At 40.3% G+C, this 25,991-nt stretch overlaps 2 protein-coding genes across 3 annotated transcripts in view; one reads left to right on the top strand and one right to left on the bottom strand.

Moving 5' to 3' along the window:
- The first annotated feature begins 2,743 nt into the window (after nucleotides 1–2,743).
- On the top strand, nucleotides 2,744–21,617 carry MRPS22 (mitochondrial ribosomal protein S22). Of its 2 annotated transcripts, XM_061194602.1 has the most exons (8): nucleotides 2,744–2,922; nucleotides 9,321–9,484; nucleotides 10,566–10,730; nucleotides 12,576–12,719; nucleotides 13,032–13,115; nucleotides 14,381–14,526; nucleotides 20,365–20,473; nucleotides 21,476–21,617. In XM_061194602.1, exons 1-8 carry the CDS (start codon nucleotides 2,751–2,753, stop codon nucleotides 21,569–21,571), a joined length of 1,080 nt encoding a protein of 359 aa, XP_061050585.1. In that variant the 5' UTR covers nucleotides 2,744–2,750; the 3' UTR covers nucleotides 21,572–21,617. The 2 variants fall into 2 exon arrangements, with proteins under 2 accessions (XP_061050585.1, XP_061050584.1); XM_061194601.1 differs by lacking the exons at nucleotides 20,365–20,473; nucleotides 21,476–21,617 and adding an exon at nucleotides 15,684–15,951.
- A 594-nt stretch (nucleotides 21,618–22,211) lies between these two features.
- Nucleotides 22,212–25,991, bottom strand: part of COPB2 (COPI coat complex subunit beta 2) — a 28,638-nt gene continuing 24,858 nt past the window's right edge. Inside the window, exons 17-22 of the mRNA XM_061194600.1 lie at nucleotides 25,058–25,272; nucleotides 23,579–23,671; nucleotides 23,310–23,490; nucleotides 23,055–23,123; nucleotides 22,831–22,902; nucleotides 22,212–22,577 (exon numbers count right to left, since the gene is read on the bottom strand). Coding sequence (XP_061050583.1) covers nucleotides 22,482–22,577; nucleotides 22,831–22,902; nucleotides 23,055–23,123; nucleotides 23,310–23,490; nucleotides 23,579–23,671; nucleotides 25,058–25,272 — 726 coding nt within the window. The 3' untranslated portion in view covers nucleotides 22,212–22,481. The remainder of the gene's footprint in view (nucleotides 22,578–22,830; nucleotides 22,903–23,054; nucleotides 23,124–23,309; nucleotides 23,491–23,578; nucleotides 23,672–25,057; nucleotides 25,273–25,991) is intronic.

The following is a 25,991-nucleotide window of genomic DNA, read 5'->3' as shown; positions in this document are numbered from 1 at the left end:
TTTCAATCCACAGTTTGAACCCATGGATGCAGAAGTCGTGGATGTGGGGACTTCCCTGGTGGCACAGTGGTTGAGAATCCGCCTGCCAATGCAGCGGACACGGATTCGAGCCCTGGTCCGGGAGGATCCCACGTGCTGTGGAGCAACTAAGCCCTTGCGCCACAACTACTGAACCTGCGCTCTAGAGCCCGCGAGCCACAACTACTGAAGCCCGCGCACCTAGAGCCTGTGCTCCACAACAAGAGAAGCCACCCAATGAGAAGCCCACACACTGCAGCGAAGAGTAGCCCCTGCTCGTCACAACTAGAGAAAAGCCCGCATGCAGCAACGAAGACCCAACGCGGCCAAAAAAAAAAAAGTCGTGGATGTGTAGTGTGTGGATTCAAAGGGCCAACTGTAGTTGGAACCACGTCATTCTGACAGCAGCCTCCTGGAGAGATTTCTCTTCAGTTCTTGCCTGGAGCTTCCATCCTTCAAGTCCTTCTTGAGGCTTGGCTGTTCAGCTTTCCCTTTAACTCTGTGAGATATTAAGCATCCTTCCCATCACCTCCATCTCTGTTTTACAGGAAAGATTTCAGTCGCTTGTAACCAGAGAATCTTAACTGGTAAGCATATACCTCTGTAAAGCTCTCCCTCTGAAGATCTTCGGAAAGCCACCGACTTGGCTACCACATGACCTTCTTGCACCCCCTTTGGAAACACCAGGCATTAGATCCTGAAAGTACTTTATCCTCAGAGTCTGCAAGATAAGTACAATCATCATACCCATTTTTCAGGTGAGAGACTGAGGCTCTGAAAGATGTGGGCATCTGCCGAGGATTAAAGCTGGGACCAGGAAACTTGGTCATCCCATTAGTAAAATTTAGTGTAGCCCAAGAAAAGGAGGTTAACAGAAGGGAAGTGGGAGCGTCTCTGGCCAAGATGGCACCTCCCTCCATCTCTCTCTTTCTCAGACCTCCTACTCTGCCATTTCTGCTTCTCCTCCATTTTCCTGCCTTTCTCTGTAGACTGGCTTTCTCTGCTCACTCATTAGTGAGCATATTGCTGAAAAAGGCTGCTCCAAACCTAACTCTAAATAGTTACTCACTTCAAGCTTCTACCATCAACTATAGTTTCTGTGTTTCTTAGTTTGAAATATTGAGATAAAATCTGCTTGGTACCTGGACAGCTGGGGTCAGCTGAAAAATGTCTACCCTCCTGAAAAGATATTTATTTCCTAATCCCTGGAACCTGTGAATGTTATATGGAAACAAGGTCTTTGTAGAAGTGTTAAGGATTTGAAGATGGAGAAATTACCCTGGTTTATCTGGGTGGGCCCTAAATGCAATCATATGTATAACCTTACAGAGTGAGGCAAAGAGAGATTGGGCACAGACAGAAGAGAAGGTGATATGAAGCAGAGATTGGAGTGATGCAGCCGTAAACCAAGGAATGTTTGCAGTCACAAGACTCTGGAAGAGACAGATTCTCCCCTACAGCCTCTGAAGGGAGCGCAGCTCTGCTAATACTTTGACCTCAGTCCAGCACTACTGATTTTAGATTACTGGCATCCAGAACTGCGGGAGAATAAATTTCTGTTGTTTAAAGTAACCAAATTTGTTATGATTTGCTACAGAAGCTACAGGGAACTAATACAGCAGCCAATGGATTCACTTCTCCTGTGTTAGGTGTCCACTCATTGTCCAATCAGTTATATCCAGGGGGATGTTAAATAGACAACCACAGAGGCCTATCCTCTGGGAAAGTAGTTGGTATATTCTCAGAGAAAGGACATGGCTGGGAGACACTTGCATGCATCCCACTACCACTCCCTGACACCTTTTATGCTGTAGGTGTGAGAGGAAGTGTTGGGACACACTGGGCAGCAGTCATGCCTGAATGCAGCACGAAGCCTAGGGCTCTCTCCTTCCCTGCCTGAATAGGGAATGAGTTCATAAACAGAGCTCTTACTGGGCAGTGGGTGAGGTAAGGTTAGAAGATGAGTCTATCTATCTAGCTAATTCAAACAATCGTTTACTTAACATCCTTCTTTAGCCAGGTGTTGGGATAAGTTAGTACAGGCACCAACCTATAGTCTGGGGGAGGGCAAAACCTGCACATCCTGGACAGCTGGGAAGAACATAATGGGATCCTTTCATTGTTCAGTTAGTCATTTATTCAACAAATGTTTGCTGTGTACATATGTACCAGGCTAGGTGATATTATAATACAGTATATAAAGTCATTGTCTTCATGGCATGAGAAAAATAAGCAAGCAGATAAATGAGCAAAATAATTGAGCACAAATTGAGAAAAGAGCTACAGAAGAGACAAGATTCCAAGACAGCAAACGGTGCGTGAGTTGATGGGGAATGGTGGTGGCAATCAGAGCTTGGAATCAGGTGTTATTTGGCGGGGTTAGCGGGGTGGGGCCCCGTGAGAAGTTTGAACGGAGAAGTCGAATAGGCAGTTGGATTTAAACCTGGGGCTGGGAGAAAAGGTTTGGGCAGGAAATTTGTTATTGAGAGCCATGGCAACGAAGGAAAGATCTAGGAAAAAGAGCACATAAACACCTTCTACTTGTGAACAAACGGTTTACAAGAAACAATCTATTGCTTCATAAGCAGAAATTTATTGTTTTATAAATAGAAATTGCGTAGCATCCTGCTGCCTCCTCCCGCTTCCAGACTACATTTCCCAGAATGCCGTAAGAACCGCGCGATACCCGGAATCGCTCTCAGCCGCTTCCGGCGTAAGTGGCCCGGATAAGTATGGCGACTCTCAGAGCGTCCGTGTCGCTGTTCACCCTGCAGGCAGGTTCTCGGGTCACCTGGCGGGTCTGTTTCCGGGCCCGCCCTCGGCCCCGGCCCGGTTCCCTGTTCCAGCCTTTGCCCGGGGTCTGCGGGGCGGGAACGCCATGCCGTGGGCTCGGCTCCGAGGCGGGTAAGTGACCTGCCGGGCGTCCGCTTGGGCGTTCTTCTGGGAGATCTAGAGCCTGCTTCAGGCTGGCGAGACCCACGCGGGGGCCCCGGCTCTTCCCGCAGCGCGACCTTAGACCCAGGCGGCTCTCTCCTGTACCCGCGGGGTCTGTCGTCTCCCGCGTTTGTTCATTCGTTCCTTCACTTAAGCGTCAGTGCCTGGGCTCCGCTCTTTGTAAAGCACAGAGCTAGGTTTAGGGGATGCGGTGGACTAAGACTGACATGGGTTTTGCCCTGAGCGAACTCGCGGCCCAGTGGGGAATGGCAGTGCAGTGTGACCCGGACTGTGATAGGGGACGCAGAGAAGAGTGGCACTGAAACTAGGTTGAAAAGGCAAGGAAGGACCCCTGGAGAATATGGCCAAAGCTGAGACCTGGTTAATCGTGCCAGGGAGAAAACAAGAAGCATTCCACGCGGAGGAAACAGCATAAGCAAAATCCAGAAATGAGACTGAACACAGGTAGTTTGGGAACCCGCTTTGGAGGTAGGATTGTTGAGGCTGGTTATGACTTTGAATCTGGCTATCAAAGGAGAAATCAGTGTTACTTCTCAAGTTTCTGGCTTGAGCAGTTGAGTGGAGAGTAGTCCCATTTACACCAAGACAGAGAAGATTAATTATAGGGCAGTTTTTTAGAGGGGAATGAGAGGAGGAGAAATGGGGGAGAAAAAGCAAGAGTAGATGAGGTAGGAGATGGGAAGGGAAGCAAAGTTAAACGTCTGTTTTGGACGCATTAAATTTGAGGTGCCTTTGAGATTCAAGTGGAGGTGTCGGGTATGCAGTTACATAGAAATTGAGAAGCACTGGAGTAAAAATGTTAACCGAAGCTGGCGGAATGGGAGGGATTGTCTGAGGGGAGAGTAGTGCTGAGCACTACGGTGTGCCAGGCACTGTAAGAGACCCTGGGTGCCAGAGACCAGTACAAAACAGGACTGTGGCCTTGGGAGAACACAGAGTCTAGTGGGGACACAGTGCAGTAAGCAGATGACCTTAACTTTTTTTCTAAATGCTGTTGAAAGCCATTGGTGAGTTTTAAGTATGGGAGTGATCTTGATTACATTGTTAAGATAAAAGTTTTTTTCCAGTTTTATTGAGATATATTTGATATACAGCAGTGTGTAACTTTAAAGTGTACAACATAATTTGATTTACATATATCGTGAAATCGTTACCACAGTAAGTTAACGTCCATCTTCTCACAGAGATACAAAAAAAGAAAAAAAAAAGGTTTTTTTTCTTATGATGAGAATTTTTAGGATTTACTCACAACAACTTTCATGTATACCATACAGCATTCCTAGAATTTATCTTATAACTGAAAGTTTATACCTTTTGACCATCTTCATCTTAGAACTGCCCCGCCCCCCCAGCACCGTGCGCTTCACCGCGGCCACCACCCCCACCCCCACCCCCACCCCGCCTCCAGCCTAATCTGGTCTCTTTTTCTGTGAGTTTTTGTTGTCGTTGTTGTTTAGATTCCACATATAAATGAGATCGTACGGTATTTGTCTTTCTCTGCCTGACTTATCTTAGTGTAATGCCCTCAAGGTCCATCCATGTTGCCACAAATGGCAGGATTTCCTCCTTTTTTGTGGCTGAAAAATGTGTGTGTGTGTGTGTGTATTATTTTACATATTAAATTTTAAACTTCTCTGACAGCCATGATTTTCTACTAGGACGTGATCTTTGGGATGCTTTTCTTCTCACTAATAATATTCTTTCTTAGTAACTGTAAAGACAGGATGCTATCAGGAGTGCCTACTCTAACAGAACCATCTTTTACATGTTTTTAAACTATCTTTCTGGAAAAATTCAGAAGTATCTAACAAAATTATATGTTATTCACTATATTTTACATATATATATTTTACATACACGTGTGTATGTATATGTGTTTGTGTCTATAAAGATGTGAGGTATATAAACATATCTCACTCTTGTGTACACATAAACATATATGTATGTATGTAAATATGTATACATATATATGTAAAATACGGATGAGTGGGTATATATCTCACATCTTTATCCATTCGTTTATCAATCGGTACTTAGCTTGTTTCTATGTCTTGGCTATTGTAAATAATACTGCTATTAACATGGGGATGCAGGTATCTCTTCAACATAGTGTCTTCATTTCCTTCAGATATATTCCCAGAAGTGGAATTGCTGGGCCATATGGTAGTTCTTTTTTTTTTTTTAAGAACCTCCATACTGTTTCCATAGTGGCTGTACCAGTTTACATTCCCACCAACAGTGCAGAGGGGTTCCTTTTTTCTCCACATCCACACCAGCATTTGTTATCTCTTGTCTTTTTGATTATAGCCATTCTAACAGGTATGAGATGATATCTCATTGTGGTTTTAATTTGCATTTCTTTAATGACTAGTGATGTTGAGTACTTTACATGTACCTTTCATACATCTTCTTTGGAGAAATGTCTGTTCAGGTCCTTTGCCCATTTTTTAGCTGGATTATTTGGTTTTTTGATATTGAGTTGTATGAATTCTTTATATATTTTGGATATTAATTCCTCATCAGATATATGGTTTGCAAATATTTTTTTGCATTTTGTACGTTGTCTTTTCATTTGTTGGTTGTTTCTTTTGCTGTGCAGCAGCTTTTTAGTTTGATGTAGTCCCACTTGTTTATTTTTAATCTTGTTGCTTGTGCTTTAGGTGTCATATACAAAAAATCACTGCCAAGACCAATGTCGAGAAGCTGTTTTCCTGTGTTTTCTTCTGGGAGTTTTATGGTTTCTGATCTTACATTTAAGTCTTTAATCCACTTCGAGTTAATTTTTGTGAATGGTGTAAGCTAGGGGTCTAGTTTCATTCTTTTACATGTGAATATCCAGTTTTCCCAGCACCGTTTATTAAAGAGACTGTCGTTTCTCCTTTGAGTATTCTTGGTTTCTTTGTCAAATATTAGTTGGCTCTATATGCATGAGTTTATTTATGCACTCTCAATTCTGTTCCCTTGGTCTGTGTGTCTGTTTTTATGCCAATACCATACTGTTTTGATTGTATAGCTTGAAATCAGGAAGTGTGATGCCTCCTGCTTTGTTGTTCTTAGGATTACTTTGGCTATTCAGGGTCTTTTGTGGTTCCATACAAATTTTAGGTTTGTTTTTTCTGCCTCTGTAAAAAAATGCCATTGGACCCTCGATAGGGATTGCATTGAATCTATAGATGATGTTGGGTAGTATGGACATTTTAACAATATTAATTCTTCTAATCCATGAACGCAGGATACCTTTCCATTTATTTGTGTCTTCTTTGATTTCTTTTCAGCAGTGTTTTGTGGTTTTCAGTATAGCAATCTTTCACCTCCTTGGTTAAATTTATAACTAAATATTGTATTGTTTTTGATGCTTTCTTTTTCAGATAATTTGTTGTTAGTGTACAGAAATGGTATTGGTTTTTGTGTATTAATTTTGTGTCTTGCAACTTTACTGAATTTGTTGATTAGATCTAACAGTTTATTGATGGAGTCTTTAGGATATTTTTATAGATAAAATCATGTCATCTGCAAATAGAGACAGTTTCCTTTTCAATTCTGTTGCATTTTATTTCTTTTTCTTGTCTGAGTACTCTGGCTAGAACTTCCAGTACTGTGTTGAATAGGAGTGATGAGATTGGACAGCCCTGTCTTGTTCCTGATCTTGGAGGAGAGGCTTTCAGCCTTTCACCATTGAGTAGGCTGTTAGCTGTGAGTTTGTCATATATGGCCTTTATTATGTTGAGGTGTGATCCTTTTGTACCTAATTTGTTAGAAGTTTTTAATCATGAATTTTGAATTTTGTCAAATGCTTTTTCTGCATCTGTCAAAGTAATCATGTTTTTTTCCTTTCATTCTATGAATATTGATTGATTGACCTGAGTATGTTGAATCGTCTTTGCAGCCCAAGAAATAAATCCCATTTGATCATGGTTAATGATCTTTTTAATGTTATGCTGAATCAATTTGCTAGTATTTTATTGAGACTGTTTGGCCTGTAGTATTTATTGATTGATTGATTGATTGTTGGGTCTTTGTTGCTGTGCGCGGTTTTCTCTAGTTGCAGCGAGCGGGGGCTACTTTTCATTGTGGTGCGCGGGCTCTCATTGTGGTGGCTTCTCTTGTTGCAGAGCCTGAGCTCTAGGCTCACGGGCTTCAGTAGTTGCAGCACGTGGGCTCGGTAGTCGCAATGCGCAGGCCCTGGAGCACAGGCTCAGTAGTTGTGGTGCACGGGCTTAGTTGCTTCACGACTTGTGGGATCTTCCTGGACCAGGGCTGGAACCCACATCCCCTGCATTGGCAGGCGGATTCTTAACCACTGCACCACCAGGGAAGTCCTGGCCTGTAGTTTTCTGTTAGTATCCTTTATTGGCTTTGGTATCAGGTTAATGCTGGCCTCATAAAATGAGTTTGGGAGTGTTCCTTCCTCTTCGATTTTTTGGAAGAGTTTGAGAAGGATGGGCATTAATTCTTTAAATGTTTGGTAAAATTCATCTGTGAAGCCATCTGGTCCTGGGCTTTTCTTCATTGGGAGAATTTTTTATTACTGATTCAGTCTTCTTACTCGTAATTGGTCTGTTTGGATTTTCTATTTTTTCCTGATTTAGTCTTGGTAGATTGTATGTTTCTAAGAATTTTTCCATTTCTTCTAGGTTGTCCAGTTTGTTGGCATATAGTTGTTCATGCCTCTTAGGATCCTTTGAAATTCTGTAGTATCAGTTGTAATGTGTTTTTCAGTTACAATTTTGTTGGTTTGGGTCCTCTTTTTTCCTTGGTCTAGCTAAAGGTTTGTCAATTATGCTTATCTTTTCAATGAACCGACTCTTTGTTAATCTTTTCTGTTGTTTGAATTAACATTTTTAAGAGATGACTCTGATTGTTCTGTGGAGAACGGTCAGAATGGAGGCAGGGGGATAGGTTAGGAGGCTAAGGCAAGAGATAGGATGACCTTGACTAGAGTAGTGGCAGTGGGAAATGGAGGATTAAAGACTGATTTATGAGGTGTAACAGGCAGTATGTTTTGTGTCAGTATCCTCTTTTGTAAAATGGGGATAATCATAGTATTTGTGGGGTTGTTAGGAGGATTAAACATGCCAAGTACGTAAAGTAGTTAGTACCGGCACATAGTAAATATCTAACAAGTGTCAGCTGTTAACATTACTCCTGCTGTTGGCTAGATGAGGAGGGTAAAGGAGAAGTCAAGAATGACTGTAGGCTTCTGGCCCACGTGACCTGTTGGATGGTGCTAAGGATAATAGGAAAAGCAGGTTTCTGACAGGAGAGAAGTTATGGGTTCTGCTTTGGCAGTATTGAACTGCATGTGAGATATCCATTGGGTAGTTGGATGGAAGATGATCTTGGCTGGAGATTCAGGTTTTAGAGTCTCCAGCATATAGAAGTAATTATAGGAGGTTAGGAGATCATCCATCAAGAATGTGAGAAGGGAGAAAAGAAGAATGTAGTTCAGAATCCTGAGGGACACCAGGACACCAGCATTTATAGGACTAGCAGAGGAAGAGGTGGTTGGGAAGGAATGGCTTTTTTATTTCTAATGGAAATGGAGGTTGGGCAAAGGGATAGTCAAGCTGCATAAGGCAGACCTGAGATCTGAGTCTCCTCCTCTTCTGTCCAACTTTCTTCCATGATGCCACATGACCTCTTCAGTATCATGTCCAGTGACCCAGGCCTCTTTTTCCTAGCTGGATCCCTTCAGCCTAGAATTTCCTTCCTTTTTTTCTCTGCTCTATTCAGGCCCCTGGGAAGCCTTCTTTGACCCTACCATGCCCTTCTCTGCTCCCAGGCTATGTTTAGTTTCTGCCTCTGTAATCACACAACCCCCTGTACCTTCCTTGTATGTAGCACTTGCTCTAAGGAGCGTAATGGAAGAGTGGAATTGATCTAGGCTCTAGCATCAGATAAACTTCGGTTTAAATCCTGGCTCTATCATTTAATAGCTAGCTGTCTTTAGGAAGACTCCAATATCCGATATCCTCATCTACAAAACTGGGATATCAGTATTTTGTGGGTTGTTGTAAGCATTCCTGAAAATGTATGTAATGAGTGGCATATAGGAGACAACTCTGTAGATGGTAGTAACCATGATTGTTATTAATGTTGCATTAGCTACTTTTTTCATGTTGCTTTCTTCACTAGACTTTGAGTGCCTTTTTGGCAGAAACTGTATCTTTATCATAGTGAATGCTCAGTAATTTTAAATGAATGAATGAAGGAATCTTGTAGGTATTAGTATTATGCATACTGAGGTAGACCTTGTGTTAATAATTTTTTTGGTTGATGTTTCCATTTAGAGGTCTTGTTGGTTTGTTATTTTTGACATCTTATTTACTAAAAATTCATTTTAACAGAATCTGGTAGCTCAAAGATCAAGAAACCTACCTTTATGGATGAGGAAGTCCAAAGCATACTCATCAAGATGACAGGCTTAGATTTGCGGAAGATTTTTAAGCCAGCTATACAAGAAGTGAAGCCACCAACTTATAAGCTAATGACCCAAGCACAGTTGGAAGAGGTATGTGAATGTAAGAATATTGGTATAATACCTTTCTTTAAAGAATTAAACAAGATTTTTAGGACACCTTCAGATGTTGGTAGCTGCTCTTCCACAGGTGCTAGTGAGGGGGGTTGAAGGCACAGAACCGAGAAGAGAAATGTGAGCAGGCAGGCAGAGAGGAGCAGGGGGTATGGCCGGAACTAGGCAGACTGGGCGTGTGGGTCAGGCCTGGCTGTCTGGCAGAGCCGCCTCTGCTCCAGAACCAGCTTGATCAGCCTCCCTTTGTGCTGCCTGTTCCAGCTTCCTTCCTAGAGGAACATTTGTTGTCAGTACTTTGAGGCTGAGGCTTTGGTGAGATTATGAGATCCTTCTGAACAGCATCCAGCTCCAGGCAAGGGTCCTCCTGGAATCGTGGGTATTGAGTGCTTTGTGGAAAATGTTTTGATGTATGAATATGTGAAGAGCAATAGCTCTTCTTTCTAATTCAAAAATAATTAAGAGTCATAGCAAAAAATTCAAATACCCAATAGTACATCACATGAAGGGCCCCTTTCACCTCTCAGAGGTGACCACCGCTAACAGTATGGCATGGGGCAGTGTGCTCAGTGGTTAAGGGCGTGGGCTCTGGAGTTAAGTGGCCTGGGTTCAAATCCTAGTGCTGCAGCTTCTTAGCAATTTATTTAACATTTGTGTGCCTCTATTTTCTCTCTCATAAAATGACCTAACAGTAGCCCTTAGCTCATAAGGTAGTTGTGGGCATTAAATGAGCCAAATATAATACAAAATATTGAAACACATAGTAAGCACCCAGTAAGTGAAATCCTTTGGCCTATTTCAGGCAGCTTTTGTGGCCTGGCTCTGTCTTAGAGCGTCCCTTTGCTGTTTTGAGAATGGTTAAGCCGGTAGCTAGTGCTCTCAGCCACACCACAGAGGCAAAGACCAGGGCCCAGGAGCCCAAGTTCGGCTTTTTACTCACTTATTCATGGCTACAGCTTCTTCTCTTTGCAGTCTAGCATTTTTCATTAGTATCTGCTTTTGTCAGGTGATCCTTTTGGTCTGTAACCTTGCGGCTTTCCCAAGAAATATTTTATTTCATTAGGCTACAAGACAGGCAGTCGAGGCAGCTAAAGTCCGATTAAAAATGCCACCAGTTCTGGAAGAGCGAGCGCCAATAAATGACGTGTTAGCTGAAGATAAGATTTTGGAAGGAACAGAAACAGCCAAATACGTGTTTACTGATATATCATATAGCATACCACACCGGGTAAGTATATGTCTAATTGCAAAATGATTTTTATTTGAAATACTGTGTAGAGATGGGCCTGAGGGACGAGGGTCAACATCGTGTGACCCAGCTGTCTCTGAATCTTCCAAACCAGAATTTCTGCGACTGAGTGAGACCTGGCAGATACAGCATAAAGAAGAAAAATGCAAGCCAGCACCACATCATCATGTCACCATTTCCTTACAGATTATGGACACAGTATTTCCAGATTGACTGCAGAAAAAGAGACAGGTGTGCTGAGACAGAACAAGACAGAAACCTACCCTCAAACCACAAATAGGAAAATATCTTCAAGGCAATAGGAGAAGGGAGATTCTTTCTGCTCAAGTTAGACTGATTTCCTTAGCTGAAGCTTTTTAAGATGGAAATTCTTGCTGATGCCCAAAAAACTCAGACTTCCTGAAGGATTTTCACTGTTCAGAATTTGCAGTAAAAATGGTAGGCTTCCCCAGATAATTTTCAGGCACCACTTCATCTGCTGTAGTTTTTATTGTCTAGCTCCTCTTCCTCTGATTGCCAGTTCCAAAAGAACACTCTGGCACTTACAAAATATATTAGTTGTTGTTTGAGCCTTTTCAAGTAAAGAGTAAAAGAGTAATTTACAGTTCAGCCCACAAAATGCAGTAGAATATTGCATAGTGATAGGGCTGGGAAAAGGGCCACCCTGTACTAATCTTTTTATCATATGTGATTTTGGTTAGAAGACATGATTTGAGCAATGTCCATGTCTGTACATCAATCACCTGTATATCTGACATAATGAACAGGGATCAGAGTTTCATTTTTAATTAGAATTTTTGCTTTTATGTATGTTTGAAGTGCTGTGCAGGCTGGTTGTGGGAGCATTCTATAACCTGAGAGGGAGAAAGGAACTTGGAATTCAAATTACCAAAATCCTTTTGAGGAACAAATGTGTTACTTTGCCATCTGCTATTTTTTTTTTCTATTTGCAGTGCCTGATGAAAGTTTTAATTATATTATCCTCAGAACATATTCAGAGACTCTTACATCTCTGAAGAGTTGAGAGTCAGTACCATCTGGTTAATTTAAACATTAATCAGATGTGTCTCATTTATCTGCTATGTGCAAAGCTCTGTGTAAGTCACTCTGGGTGTTGCAAAGAATTGTAATCCACAGTTCCTGACCTTTTCCAGTTCTGTAACAATATTAACAATATCTGAGAGGTGTTAAGAATCCTGCACGTGATAAATTGCCAGTTGGGTGTACACCCAGTGGGTGGAATTCAGTGGAGGAAGCAGTCCTGTGGCCTGGGATTTGGCAGGCGGACCAGCCAGTCTCTCTGACACTTGTGTCTCCAGTATGAGGCATCACAGAGGTGTGGGATTAAGACCCCACACCTTTGGGTTTGTTCCTTCAATCCCTGGGACTTTAAACATAAATCATAAAGTAGTAAAGTCTGTCTGTGTGAGACTTTAGGATGGGGAAATGAAATAATTCAGAAAGGTTTTATAGCACTTCTTTCTTCTGAAATGGATTTAGATGAATCTCAGGTCATCTTTTTTTAGTTGAACCGTTTTATGTATTGAACCCACTTGAGGGCTATAGATCACATTTAGTACATACTTTCATTTAGGTTTCTGATTGTCAGAGGCACGGCAGTGATTAGTGAAGGGAGTATCAAATCTCGCCAGGTCTTTGAGGCTTACAATTATCATGGAAATCATACAGATGATTGCATCTTATGTTTCCCGGTTGCATTTTATATTGTTGATTGCAAGTTATTCTTATAATGGTGCTTAGTGGGACACTGGAACTAAAAATAAGTCCTCACGAACTCATCCTTGATTATGTTTTCTATTTCAGGAGCGTTTTATTGTTGTCAGAGAACCAAGTGGCACACTACGCAAAGCCTCTTGGGAAGAAAGGGACCGGATGATTCAAATTTATTTCCCAAAAGAAGGTCGTAGAATTTTAACACCAGTAATTTTCAAGGAAGAAAATCTTCAGGTAAGGTGATTTTTGTTTCATAGAGGTAGTGCTGATGGTTTCTTTGTTGAACAGTTGGCTCTGGTGCTGCTGGGCATTTTGCTTTGATAAACAGACATTTCTAATGATAAGGAGGGTTATTTATCTTGTAATTGGCTTAGCTAGGATTTGAATCCAGGTGGGACAGTTCCGAAGCCTGTGTTGTTTCTGCAGCCCTCTTGCTGGGCACAGATGTGGCCTGTGTGTGGATGGGCAGGCCCGGCATGGCGTCAGGACAGGTGTTGCATGCTCATGTTCTTCTCATCTAATTCCAACTCCGCTGTGTTGGCTTAGACCATGTACAGCCAGGACCGGCATGTTGATGTCCTCAATCTCTGCGTTGCCCAGTTTGAGCCAGATTCTGCTGAATATATCAAAGTGAGTATATTTTACAGTTTCTAAAGTATGGGCTTAAGTATGATTACGAGTATGATTTTTTAATCCAGCACAATGAGTTAGGTTATAAGCTTTGATACAGGGGGAAGAGAAGGGAAATGCCTGAACACCTATCAAGTGCCTGATGTACACCAGATAGATATTTTCATCCTCACAACAACCCTTGACTGAAGGATGAGAGAACTTAAGCTTGGAGAGTTAAGTAACTTGTTGAAAGTTGCACAGCTAGTCAGTGGTAAAGACCCAAACTTGACGGCAAAGACTATTCTTTTTTCAGTTTATCACACAGGAAACAGTTGTTCACTGAAATTTGCCAAAATGCAGTGTATGTATCTTACAGTTCAGTTTAATAAATAATCATATAGTACCTTCCATGTATAAGGTATTATTGTGGAGGTATAGGTTATGGCATGAACTAAGATAGGGAGCCCTGTCGAAGTCCAGAAATGATTGTGGGGAAGAGTGCTAGTTAAGTATACAGATAATTACCACTGTAGGTCTAAGATGTTAGGTGCTAAGAGAAGGTTACAACGTGCTCTCAGGCGTCATAGGGTTCTTGAAGAGGGTTCTAGAAGGGCAGGGAACATTATGGCTGGTGGAGTTGGGTGAGGAGAGGTGTTTCAGGTAGAGGGGAAAGTATGAACAACAGGCAGGAAACAAAGTATACTTGAGAAATGGCCAGTCATCTGGTTTGCTTGTACATGCAGTGTATATGTAGGGGAGTGGTTCAAGATTAAGCTAGAAAGGTAGATGGGGCCATATCACAGGTGACCTCAGATGCTAGGCTGACGAATCTGGACTTCAATCAGCAGCCTTTTGAACACAAGAATGCCCTCATCAAAGTCCTCATTTAGGAAGATCACTCTAAAAGAACTGAAGGAACATTAGTTAATAAGTTGGAATGGGGTAGTTGATTGGATAGGGAAAAAAGGGAGTGGTGGCCCATTATTTCCAGTGGTCCATATATATATATGTAATAGGAGCTTCATAAATAGTGCGTGGCTGCTGAAGAGTAATTGATCTGGCTATAAATGTTTGGCAGACTTGTTCCAGGCCCTATATACTTCTACAGTGGAGGGTTGGTCTAAATCCTATCTGCTGGTTAGTGATAGTGGAGGCCGGTATAAGTAGACCTCGTTTACTGATACTTTCTTGGGCAGCTCACATGCTAGTAGATGTATACCCGGTAATGCTGCTCACTTCTATTTATTTTCATATTTCTGAAAAATTGCATTTTATGTGGATAGATTCATCATAAGACCTACGAAGATATAGATAAATATGGAAAGTATGACCTTTTACGTTCAACAAGACACTTCGGTGGAATGGCTTGGTATTTTGTAAATAAGAAAAGGATTGATGGTTTACTGATTGACCAGATTCAGAGAGATTTGTAAGTATGCTCTTAGTAAGTAAAGAAATTCTTATTACCATTAAACTTGTATTTAATGTTATTTTTCCAGTGATAACAATGTACTGTCCAGTGATAGATTTCACTTACCTCAGTTTATCTATGGGTTTGTTTTTCCAGTATAACCCAGTTTTCTCAGTCTTTGCTTCCGTGTTCTGTAAACAGGGCTGGATTCTTTGAAAGAGTAAATGGCTTTGGATCTATACTGTATACCCTGGATATTGACTTATCCCTGGCCTTACTGGTGCTCCTGGATATCAGTGAACTTTCCATATACTCAAAGGGGATTAAATAGGAAATGTGAAGAAGTAGACATAAGCTCTGATGGGTGCTTTACAGTAAAAGTCATCATTTAATTTATGAAAATACTCTTGCTTTTGATCCTCCTTGTTTTTGCAAGATTTTTAAGGCATTAAAAAGGTTACAGGTTTTTTTCAAAGTTGCGTGAAACTAAGAATGTCTGTTGTATTTTAGCATGCAACTGGTGTGCACCCAGCCTTCTAGCTGAAATAATACTTTACAACTTGTGATGAACTGAGGAGAAGATTGTTTTCGAGTATCTTTCCATTGGTTGAGTTAGAGAAAGGCCAAAATAACAAGGAAAAGAAACCAACATGGCTGTAGTAAGAAAGTCACCAGAGAGCTTAGTGATTATTGCCATCTTGAATGTAAGGAGTTTTGACTCAGACTGTCCTCCGCGTAATCTGAACCGTTCACACAAAGGTAAGGCATTTGGAACTAGAAGGTTCCATATTGTCTAAGAAATACAGCCCATATGGAAACAGTGTCATTTCTCATAGAAACATCATTCCTAATGGTAAGTGATTTCCAGGCTAGCGCTCTTCTCCGGCATATGTAGTGTAATACAATTCAGAGGGCAGAAATATACCTTCATCCCACATAAGCAGGAGGCTGCTGGTGGTCATGAGGATGCTCAAAAATGACTTGCCTTTAGGTGCATTAGCAGTGACATCTCCTGTGAATGAATTTTCTTATAAAGCTTCTCAAATGTCAATATTCTGAAATTATTTTATTATAAAAAGAATTTAACATTTTTTATAAGAAATTAGAGCAACACAGAAGTGTACTTCTGGACTTCCCTGGTGGCGCAGTGGTTAAGAATCCGCCTGCCAATGCAGGGGACACGGGTTCTATCCCTGGTCCAGGAAGATCCCACATGCCGAGGAGCAACTAAGCCCGTGTGTCACAAGCCTGCGCTCTAGAGCCCGTGAGCCACAACTACTGAGCCCGCATGCCACAACTACTGAAGCCCACACGCCTGGAGCCCATGCTCTGCAACGAGAAGCCACCGCAATAAGCCTGCGCACCGCTGTGAAGAGTAGCGCCTGCTCACCGCAACTAGAGAAAGCCCATGCGCAGCAATGAAGACCCAATGCAGCCAAAAAGAAATAAATTAAAAAAAAAAAAATTTCTTTGAAAATTAAAGTTCTTTATCGAGGAGTACTAATAAGTAATATTATAGTAATACTCATCACACATACGCTTTACCTCTGAAGCAGTTCATTTGCATACTGGGAGGGAAATTTGAGTTCCCTGAATTTCCTGATCTGCGTAAGTAAAACTTCCTGTGGGAATGCTGAACAGGACAGTTTGCTGCAAATCCCAGGCTAAACAGTAGAGGGTGCATGTCCTCAGTGAATGGCGCCCAGGCCAGAATTGAGATTCTGCACATTTCAAACTGAAGTTCCACTGTTGGTTTTGAATTGAGATGCCTTTAAAATCTTTACATGTAAATTTATTTTTTTTTAATTTCAAATATGGGCTGGGTGTGAAGCTAAATTACTCTGTGAGACACAGGCATTGTACCGTAGGATGAACGTAAAGAAGCCCTAAGCATGACTAAGATATAGAAACCCATTTAAGCTCTTTATGGGTTCACATGGTTATGCTCTAAAGAGAATTACTGTTACCTTTTGTTGTCACGTTTATTGGACTATTAGATTACAACAAACACAACAGATTTATACTGAACATTTAAAAAATATTTTTCCTCTGGAAAGTTTTAGTTTCTGACCTCTGGCTTCTCAGTTCTACCAAGAGATGGCCTTTAGGGTGGATGGGCCTTGGAATGAGCCCAGAGCATCGCTCAGAGGTCACCATGTCTTAAGAAATTCCTTACCCCACTCTAGAAGGGTTTTTTTTTTCCTTTAACATCTTTATTGGAGTATAATTGCTTTACAATGTTGTTTGTTAGTTTCTGCTGTATAACAAAGTGAATCAGCTATATGCGTACATATATCCCTATATGCCCTCCCTGTGGCATCAGCCTCCCACCCTCCTTATCCCACCCCTCTAAGGTGGTCGCAAAGCACCGAGCTGATCTCCCTGTGCTATGCAGCTGCTTCCCACTAGCTATCTATTTTACATTTGTTAGTGTATATATGTCCATGCCACTCTCTCACTTCGTCCCAGCTTAACCTTCCCCCTCCCCGTGTCCTCAAGTCCATTCTCCACGTCTGTGTCTTTATTCCTGTTCTGCCCCTAGGTTCTTCAGAACCAATTTTTTTTTTTTTTAGATTCCATATATATGTGTTAGCATACAGTATTTGTTTTTCTCTTTCTGACTTACTTCACTCTGTATGACTGACTCTAAGTCCGTCCACCTAACTACAAATAACTCAGTTTCGTTTCTTTTTATGGCTAATATTCCATTGTATATATGTGCCACATCTTCTTTATCCATTCGTCTGTCAGTGGACACTTAGATTGCTTCCATGTCCTGGCTATTGTAAATAGAGCTGCAATGAACATTGTGGTACATGACTCTTTGAATTATGGTTTTCTCAGGGTATATGCCCAGTAGTGGGATTGCTGGGTTGTATGGTAGTTCTACTTTTAGTTTTTTAAGGCACCTCCATACTGTTCTCCATAGTGGCTGTATCAATTTACATTCCCACCAACAGTGCAAGAGGGTTCCCTTTTCTCCACACCCTCTCCAGCATTTATTGTTTGTAGATTTTTTGATGATAGCCATTCTGACCGGTGTGAGGTGATAGCTCATTGTAGTTTTGATTTGCATTTCTCTAATGATTAGTGATGTTGAGCCTCTTTTCATGTTTGTTGAAATCTGTATATCTTCTTTGGAGAAATGTGTATGTAGGTCTTCTGCCCATTTTTGGATTGGGTTGTTTGTTGTTTTGATATTGAGGTGCATGAACTTCTTGTATATTTTGGAGATTAATCCTTTGTCAGTTGCTTCATTTGCAAATATTTTCTCCCATTCTGAGAGTTGTCTTTTCATCTTGTTTATGGTTTCCTTTGCTGTGCAAAAGCTTTTAAGTTTAATTAGGTCCCATTCATTTATTTTTGTTTGAATTTCCATTTGTCTAGGAGGTGGGTCAAAAAAGATGTTGCTTTGGTTTATGTCAGAGTGTTCTGCCTATGTTTTCCTCTAAGAGTTTTATAGTGTCTGGACTTAAATTTAGGTCTTTAATCCATTTTGAGTTTATTTTTGTATACGGTGTTAGGAGTGTTCTAATTTCATTCTTTTACATGTAGCTGTCCAGTTTTCCCAGCACCACTTATTGAAGAGGCTGTCTTTTCTCCATTGTATATTCTTGCCTCCTTTATCAAAGATAAGGTGACCATATGTGCATGGGTTTATCTCTGGGCTTTCTATCCTGTTCCATTGATCTATATTTCTGTTTTTGTGCCAGTACCATACTGTCTTGATTACTGTAGCTTTGCAGTAGTCTAAAGTCCAGGAGCCTGATTCCTCTAGCTCCATTTTTCTTTCTCAAGATTGCTTTGGCTATTCGGGGTCTTTTGTGTTTCCATACAAATTGTGAAATTTTTTGTTCTAGTTCTGTGAAAAATGCCAGTGGTAGTTTGATAGGGATTGCATTGAATCTGTAGATTGCTTTGGGTAGTATAGTCATTTTCACAATTTTGATTCTTCCAATACAAGAACATGGTATATCTCTCCATCTGTTTGTATCATCTTTAATTTCTTTCATCAGTGTCTTACAGTTTTCTGCATACAGGTCTTTTGTCTCCTTAGGTAGGTTTCTATTTTATTCTTTCTGTTGCAGTGGTAAATGGGAGTGTTTCCTTAATTTCTCTTTCAGATTTTTCATCATTAGCGTATAGGAATGCAAGAGATTTCTGTGCATTAATTTTGTATCCTGCTACTCTACCAAATTCCTTGATTAGCTCTAGTAGTTTTCTGGTAGCATCGTTAGGATTCTCTATGTATAGTATCATATCATCTGCAAACAGTGAGTGTTTTACTTTTCTGATTTGGATGCCTTTTATTTCTTTTTCTTCTCTGATTGCTGTGGCTAAAACTTCCAACCTATGTTGAATAATAGTGGTGAGAGTGGGCAACCTTGTCTTGTTCCTGATCTTAGAGGAAATGGTTTCATTTTCTCACCACTGAGAAAGATGTTGGCTGTGGGTTTGTCGTATATAGCCTTTATTATGTTGAGGTAGGTTTCCTCTATGCCTACTTTCTGGAGAGTTTTTATCATAAATGGGTGTTGAATTTTATGAAAAGCTCTTTCTGCATCTATTGAGATTATCATATGGTTTTTACCCTTCAGTTTAATATGGTGTATCACTTTGATTGATATGCGTATATTGAAGAATCCTTGCATTCCTGGTATAAACCCCACTTGATCATGGTGTATGATCCTTTTAATGTGTTGTTGGATCTGTTTGCTAGTATTTTGTTGAGGATTTTTGCATCTGTGTTCATCAGAGATAATTGGCCTGTAGTTTTCTTTTTTTGTGACATCTTTGTCTGGTCTTGGTATTGGGGTGATGGTGGCCTCGTAGAATGAGTTTGGGAGTGTTCCTCCCTCTGCTATATTTTGGAAGAGTTTGAGAAGGATAGGTGTTAGCTCTTCTCTAAATGTTTGATAGAATTCGCCTGTGAAGCCATTAGAAGGGTTATTTTTATATACCCTCTCAGCTTTGAGGTGGCAAACGGCAGGAAGGTATTGACTAGACTATGTGAGAGCACAGAGATTAGTTTGGGGAAGGCTAGGTAAGTTTTAAGGTTGATAAAAATTGTTTATAGGTTTCACAAAAGATAAGTACAAACTGTAAGAATTGAGCTTTTGTTATGGCTTCATCTTGTGTGACACTAGATAGGTTGCTGAGGTAGAACCTGACTTTCCTTTTGTTTGGTATGTATAATTTCAAATTTGCTTCCCTAGGATGCTGATTTTTAACTGATGGGTTACTGTGAATACAGGAGGCCTGGGAGTCTTTCCTTGGACTGCTAAAATGCCTCATACAGAGGCATCTGTCCGCTAATTCAGAGGAGTCTCAATGAAAATTTGTTAGCAGATGTCACTGCTAATGCACATAAATGCAAGTGGCATTGAGCAATCCCCATGACCACCAGCCTCTGGCTTATGTAGGATGAAGGTACAGTCACACCATCTGAGTTGGATTATGTTATCTGCTGATGATGTGGGCTGGCTTGGAAATCATCTACCATTAGAATGCTGTTTCTACAAGAAATGACGTTCTGCTTCCAAAAAGGATACAGCCACATTTAGAATATATTCACTGTCATAAATTGGGCCCTGCCTGTATTGACTCCTGCCCTACCTATCTCAGAGTTGGTATGAAGCCTAGATTAGCCAGTATTCCTGAAAGTGCCTTTGAAAATATGAAACTGAAGGCTGTAAAAAATTTTTTCTGGCCCAAGGAAAGTTTGAAATGTAATTTAAAGTTTGGCACATTTTATAGGACTGTGAAGCAAAAGAAGGAAAACAGTACAAACAAAAATTAAACATTAAAAAAGAAGAAAACAATAAACCCTTTTAACAGTAAACCCTTTCCGTCTAGAGTCGATGATGCTACCAGCTTGGTCCAGCTCTATCACATCCTCCATCCAGATGGCCAGTCAGCTCAAGAGGCCAAAGAACAGGCTGCTGAGGGATTACATTTAGTTAAGGTAAAGGGACTTTTTTCACATTAGCTACTCTGTCGTGACTGAGTTGGAAAGAATTTTTAAGTGGGTCATATTTAATGGTAACTAAACAGATTTGTGGCTTTGAACCAGAGTGATCAGAGCTCCCATATTTCTTTAGCCTGGACAGTAGAAACAGAGCTGCTGCTGGAGTCCAGGAAGTTCAGACAGTGGGGCAGTAGCCCCCTTGTTTTTTGCAGTACTGGCAACTATAAGTGGTCAGGTCACCAGCAGGGCGTGGTGGAGGACTGCTGGGTGGTACACGTCCCCAGTGCAGCTTCCTGTCCTCCAGTTCGGTCACATTCCTGTTCAGGTGTCCAGAAGCTGGGAGGGTAGTGCTTGTATAATACCAAGCCTTAGTTGCACTATCATTTTGGAATTGCATACCTCTCAAAACTGTGGGCTAACATAGATGTCTCTGTAAATGTTGAGAGACGATTTTTTTCAGGAAGGGAAGGGGAGACATTGTATGATTTTCATCTCTAGATTCTAATGCTCAGGATAGCCATGTATTTGTGGATCTGGCTTCTATCCCAGTATTACTTCATGCATACTTCAAAGCAGTTATAAAGCTTACTAAGGATAAAAACAACCAGTGATGATGCCATCATAGGTGGGGTAGGAAAAAAACCATTCTTTAAAGTGAAAAATCAGTTTGCTAACTCTCATCCTCCAGATTTCTCTTGAACCTAATGATTTTTATTTTGATCCAGCAATGTCAGGTTTCTTAATTTTTTTCTGAAAGATGGCATCCATATTTGGATACCTCTGGTGTTCAGAATTAGTATTGCTTTAACTGTGATACTGTTTTCTGTCCATGTAGTATGCTTATTGTTTGGTAATCAGAAAAATACTGGAAATGTGGAAGGCTTTTTAAACTGGGACTTTCCTTTGCTACTACAGAAATGTTTGTTAGTGATGTCTCAAAACTAAAAACTTTATCAATAGTATATGCTCTATTATTTTCAAACTTTTTTTTTTAAACAGGTCTTTGCAGAAACAGAAGCACAGAAGGGAGCATATATAGAATTAACACTGCAAGCTTATCAAGAAGCATTCATTAGCAATTCTGCAGCTTCCTAAAGATATTTTTTAAGTAAATTTCATTTTACTAAATACTGGCTAGTTTTCTCTGTTAATACTGAGCGGTTTAAAAATGTCAAAATTGGGAGTTCCCTATAAAATTACTTCTTTTGTTTTTTAAATTCCAAATAGTGCCTCTATCAGAAATACAAAGAAAAACTTGTTACTCTGCTCACTTTCCTAGGCTACGAGGGGATAACTGAGAAGTACATCTTAGTGCCTGGTTATGAATTTTTCTAATCATGTCAGATGAGTACAGTGTAACAAGAAAGGAAAAAAAGTACTATGCCTCTCTCTGTGTTACCAAATGGGCCAGTCGGTAATTTAACTAGAGCCCAGCTTAATGAGGTCAGAGGAGCTGGGGTTTCAGACCCTGATTCCAGAAACGGGTACCTACCAGACAAAGTCAGGGCAAGGCATAAGAAAGCTACATAGAGAGGAATAATGCCGTGAGGTCAAGGAAAATGGTTTAGCACAGATACTCAGTTCTAAGAAAAATGTGATTGATGGTATTTGAAAATAGTTATTCAAAGAAAAGAGAATGTGGGCTGATCCCTAGCTGAGGTGTAGTTTTGGCTCAGCCTTCTAAAACTAGAATCCTGTTTTCATTATGCACAAAGGAAACTTTGACGTATCTTCATTAATTCAAAAGATTTTATGAGATATGGTCTTAATGATAGTACGAAAAAAATCAAAGCCCACAGCAGTCTTAGTTAACAAGGAAACATTGTGATTTAGATGCTGCACATAAACTCCTCTGAAGATGAGGGCATTGTGCTCCCAGTGGGCCACAGCATCTACATATAAAAATCTAAGGAGTTTCTCAGAGTCCAAAGCACTGTGGTCAGGGTGACGATCAATACCTGTCCATAATAATGATCTGTTTAGTTGAGTAAATGGGAAACATTATTCAGTCATCCAAAATATCTTCATCCAGGTTGATATCTGTTGTGTCAATATCTTCTAATTCCAAATTATCCAAATCTACTTCCAGTTCAAGTAAACTCTGCAAAGAAAAGGAAGAGGGTGAGTTATATAGTACTGTGTTAAAGCAAAGTTATTAAAGAAAAGTTATCTGTGATTCATGATCCAAAGAGAACTAAAACAACAGTCAAAAGGGGGGATCTTCTCATTTCAAAACCCCTGCTCTGAAACTGATTACATCACTTAAAATGCAGAGGCCTGCACATCCTGCAGACATTCGCGGGGAGGGAGGGTGAGGCTGGGGTCCAATAGGAAGTTGGGTATGATGTCCGTACCTTTTCCTCTTTGTTGTCTGTGGGGGGGACCACAATAACAGGAGTAGGAGAAGCAGGTTTCCCATCAAGTTCCTGAAAACCCAAGTAGAAACACACATAAAAACAAAGGAATCTGTTCAGGAATTTGAAATTTTTCCCGAAGGGAAGGCAGATCAGGATTAGGAAGTGGGAAATGGTACTTAAAATCAACAAATCTCAACCAAACTTTCTCATGTCTGACTGACCTGCTGAGATGTAGATCTTGAGGGCTGCAAGCCTTTTGCCTCTTCCATAACATTTCTTTCTTCATTTGGCTATCAGAGAATAAAGCAATGATGAAATGAAATATTCTGAAAGCATAATTCATCTATAAACTTGGCCTAAATCCCAGATACTAGCTTTTAATCGAACCATAATGTATGTGGTGCAGTTCAAAACCTTAAGTCGTGAATGCCTTTCCACCCCGTAGTCACACGGGATGAGGCACCCCAGGCACTCACCGTGACAAGTGGGTATTGTTTGGCCGGCCACAGGTCAGCATGTGTTTCCTTCACCCATTCTTCTACAACGAAGGCTTCTTTTAATCCAGGAAAAAGGTTTTCATATTCTGTTGGATCAGCAAGGGATTCTGCTGCTTTCTGACTGACTTTTGAGAGATTTTCTCTCCAGAGTTTCACCACCCTATTACAGATATCATAGAACCATTGGGAGACTGTTAAGGGCTCTGTTTTTATCTGAAACATTTCTTCCTAAAATGAAAAGTCTGTACCTTGAAACCTGACTGGGTAAGTAAGTCCGTGCCAGGAAGGCAGCTTCTGGCAGTCGTCCAGTTCTAATCAAGAGCTCCAGGCAAGCATCAAGCCTAAAGATTAAAAAGGAGAGGCACTGTTACCAAGAATAAATGCTATAATAATGGCACTTACCACATTAAAGAAATGTGGGTTTAGTGCTGGCAAGTCAGCACTCCCTCTCCATCTCTCACACATACACCTCGTTTCTGTCACTGAGCCACTAACTTGTCATCACCAGTGTGTTACATAACGGACTCCAGGAGTGTGAGAGATTTTTCAGTCTCCTTAACTTCCCTAAGAAGAATCTTAAGGGGCTTTTTAAAACAAGGTAGCTTAGATGAGCACATTTAAGGGCTTCAGAATATGAAGAGCAGAAACTCAGTTTCACAAGTATAGTTTTGAGGGCAGCATCTCTAACACGGACTATGCTGGACAATCCAGTGGTGCCCAGTAGGAAAATATCCAGGTGTCCATTTTCTTTTTTTAATTTTAACTTTTTCCTGTGTAAGTTTGATAAAGTGGATAACGTGCTTTAGAACTCAGAATTTTTTGGATTTTAAAAAGTACATATACATTATATAATACCCTCAGCATCAGAGTCACAAACATCAATATTCTGCTATAACACACGAATACTAAATGCAATAAAAACAAACCAAGTGGCATAAAAGCAACTAATAATAATACTTCAGCGTTTAGGCCAGGTTTTGCCACCAAATATTCTCAGAATGTTTTTGGGTTTTTGAGTTATTGATAAGAAATAGTGGACCTATTCTTATAGGTATATAAATTTACGCATACATATGTTATAAAACACATACACATTCAAAGTTTTTATGATTAAGTGTGAGGTTTAAAAAGTATGTAGGGCAAAGTTAATGAATACTTTTGTGTTTTATTTCATAACATGGTCAACTAATGAAATGATCTGATATGCACTAACTGCTAGACTTTTTAATACATGACATTTTTATGCTTTATAGTTGAAATTAAATCTAAAAGTAACTGGCATCCTCATCCACCTTATTTTTGTTTTAAGCAGATCAGAATTATTCAACTTGGGTAAAATCACCTGCCGCTCAGGTACCAAATGAAACAAGCAGCTCAACAGCCTCCTGCCTTCATTAAATAAAATACCTTAGCCACTAAGTGGCAGGGCTGTTGAGAAAGGCGTTTAACATTTCTCCCAGTTGAGCCTCCCTGAGCAGCTCATTTTGCTCAAACATTTAGACCAAATGTGGTAAGAGCATCCTTTGCTGAAGAGCATCCTTTGAGTTCTTCCAAAGCAGCACTGTCCTCCTGCCTGCTCCCATCAGCAGCACCACTTGGCCAGGCATCAGCACTCTCTCCAGGGTTCCTTCTTCATGTTCCTCTCCAAAGACCACCCTTGAAGTCAGTGCAGAAGTCAGTGCTTTATTACTGTGCCCACCTCTTTTAGACCTTGGGTTAATACTTACTTGCCCTGTAAAAAGTAGCTCATGAATGCCACATTATTTTTGCCGTCTCTCTCCGCACCCTCTGCTAGCTTGTTCACCATAGTAGCATTTCCAGAGGCAGTGGCCAAAAGCAACAGACCCCCATAATCCTGTGCATGGTGCAGGCACTCCTGGGCTAGGCCAAACTGGCATTTACTAATGGCAAGTTCAGCAAGTTGTTTCCACTTCTGTTCTGACTGTAAGAAAAGAGATTCCACATTAAAATATCTTTTAAATAAACATTTGAATTTCCAACATCAACATTATTCTGTTAGTCTGAACATCACTGTACTAACAATTTTATATTTTCTATAATTATAAAATACATATTTTATGTATACTGAGCTGTGCTTTTTCTATAATTATAAAATACATATTTTATGTATACTGAGCTGTGCTTGTTAAGTAGGTTCTATCAAAATAAGAACGGAATGACAAAACGTATAATGAGGAAATCGAAATTATTCACATACATAAAATTAATTCAAACACAAATCAAATTTAATGCGGCATGTGAATAATCATCAGCCCATTATATTCTTATTTTGTAATTACATAATGAAACTAAAACTAACGAGTTTTAAGGTAATTAGACTGTAATTATTTTAAGGAATGATTTAATACCACTTTTTGAAAGCAGAAAAACCTTTTTATGTCCTTAAATATTTAATAATAAATATTATTTCTGTCATTTGTAGCTTCTCAGAAATCAAATAAAATGCTCATTTGGATGATCTTAACATAGCTAAAATTTATTTAGTACATCTGAAATGAATTTACCAGTAAATGCTAGACTTAAACCACAACTGGGAGCCCTCAATATACAAAATATACAACGAACCATAAAAATGTCATTAAACTGTCTCCAAATGTCAGAACCCTTCTTTAAAACCAACGTCTTCCTCACTAGTTTGGG

This window comes from Eubalaena glacialis, chromosome 6 (genome assembly GCF_028564815.1).
Source record: "Eubalaena glacialis isolate mEubGla1 chromosome 6, mEubGla1.1.hap2.+ XY, whole genome shotgun sequence".
Taxonomy (NCBI): domain Eukaryota; kingdom Metazoa; phylum Chordata; class Mammalia; order Artiodactyla; family Balaenidae; genus Eubalaena; species Eubalaena glacialis.
The sequence above is the reverse complement of the archived record's forward strand: the minus strand, read 5'-3'. Positions and strand labels throughout refer to the sequence as shown.

What these genes read in the sequence shown, in the direction of transcription:
- MRPS22 (XM_061194601.1), top strand. Translation starts at nt 2,751, where the DNA reads ATGGCGACTCTCAGAGCGTCCGTGTCGCTGTTCACCCTGCAGGCAGGT. An exon ending in CATATAGCATACCACACCGG is followed by an intron (nt 10,731 to 12,575) that starts GTAAGTATATGT and finishes TTTCTATTTCAG; the next exon opens with GAGCGTTTTATTGTTGTCAG. An exon ending in ATTCTGCTGAATATATCAAA is followed by an intron (nt 13,116 to 14,380) that starts GTGAGTATATTT and finishes TTATGTGGATAG; the next exon opens with ATTCATCATAAGACCTACGA.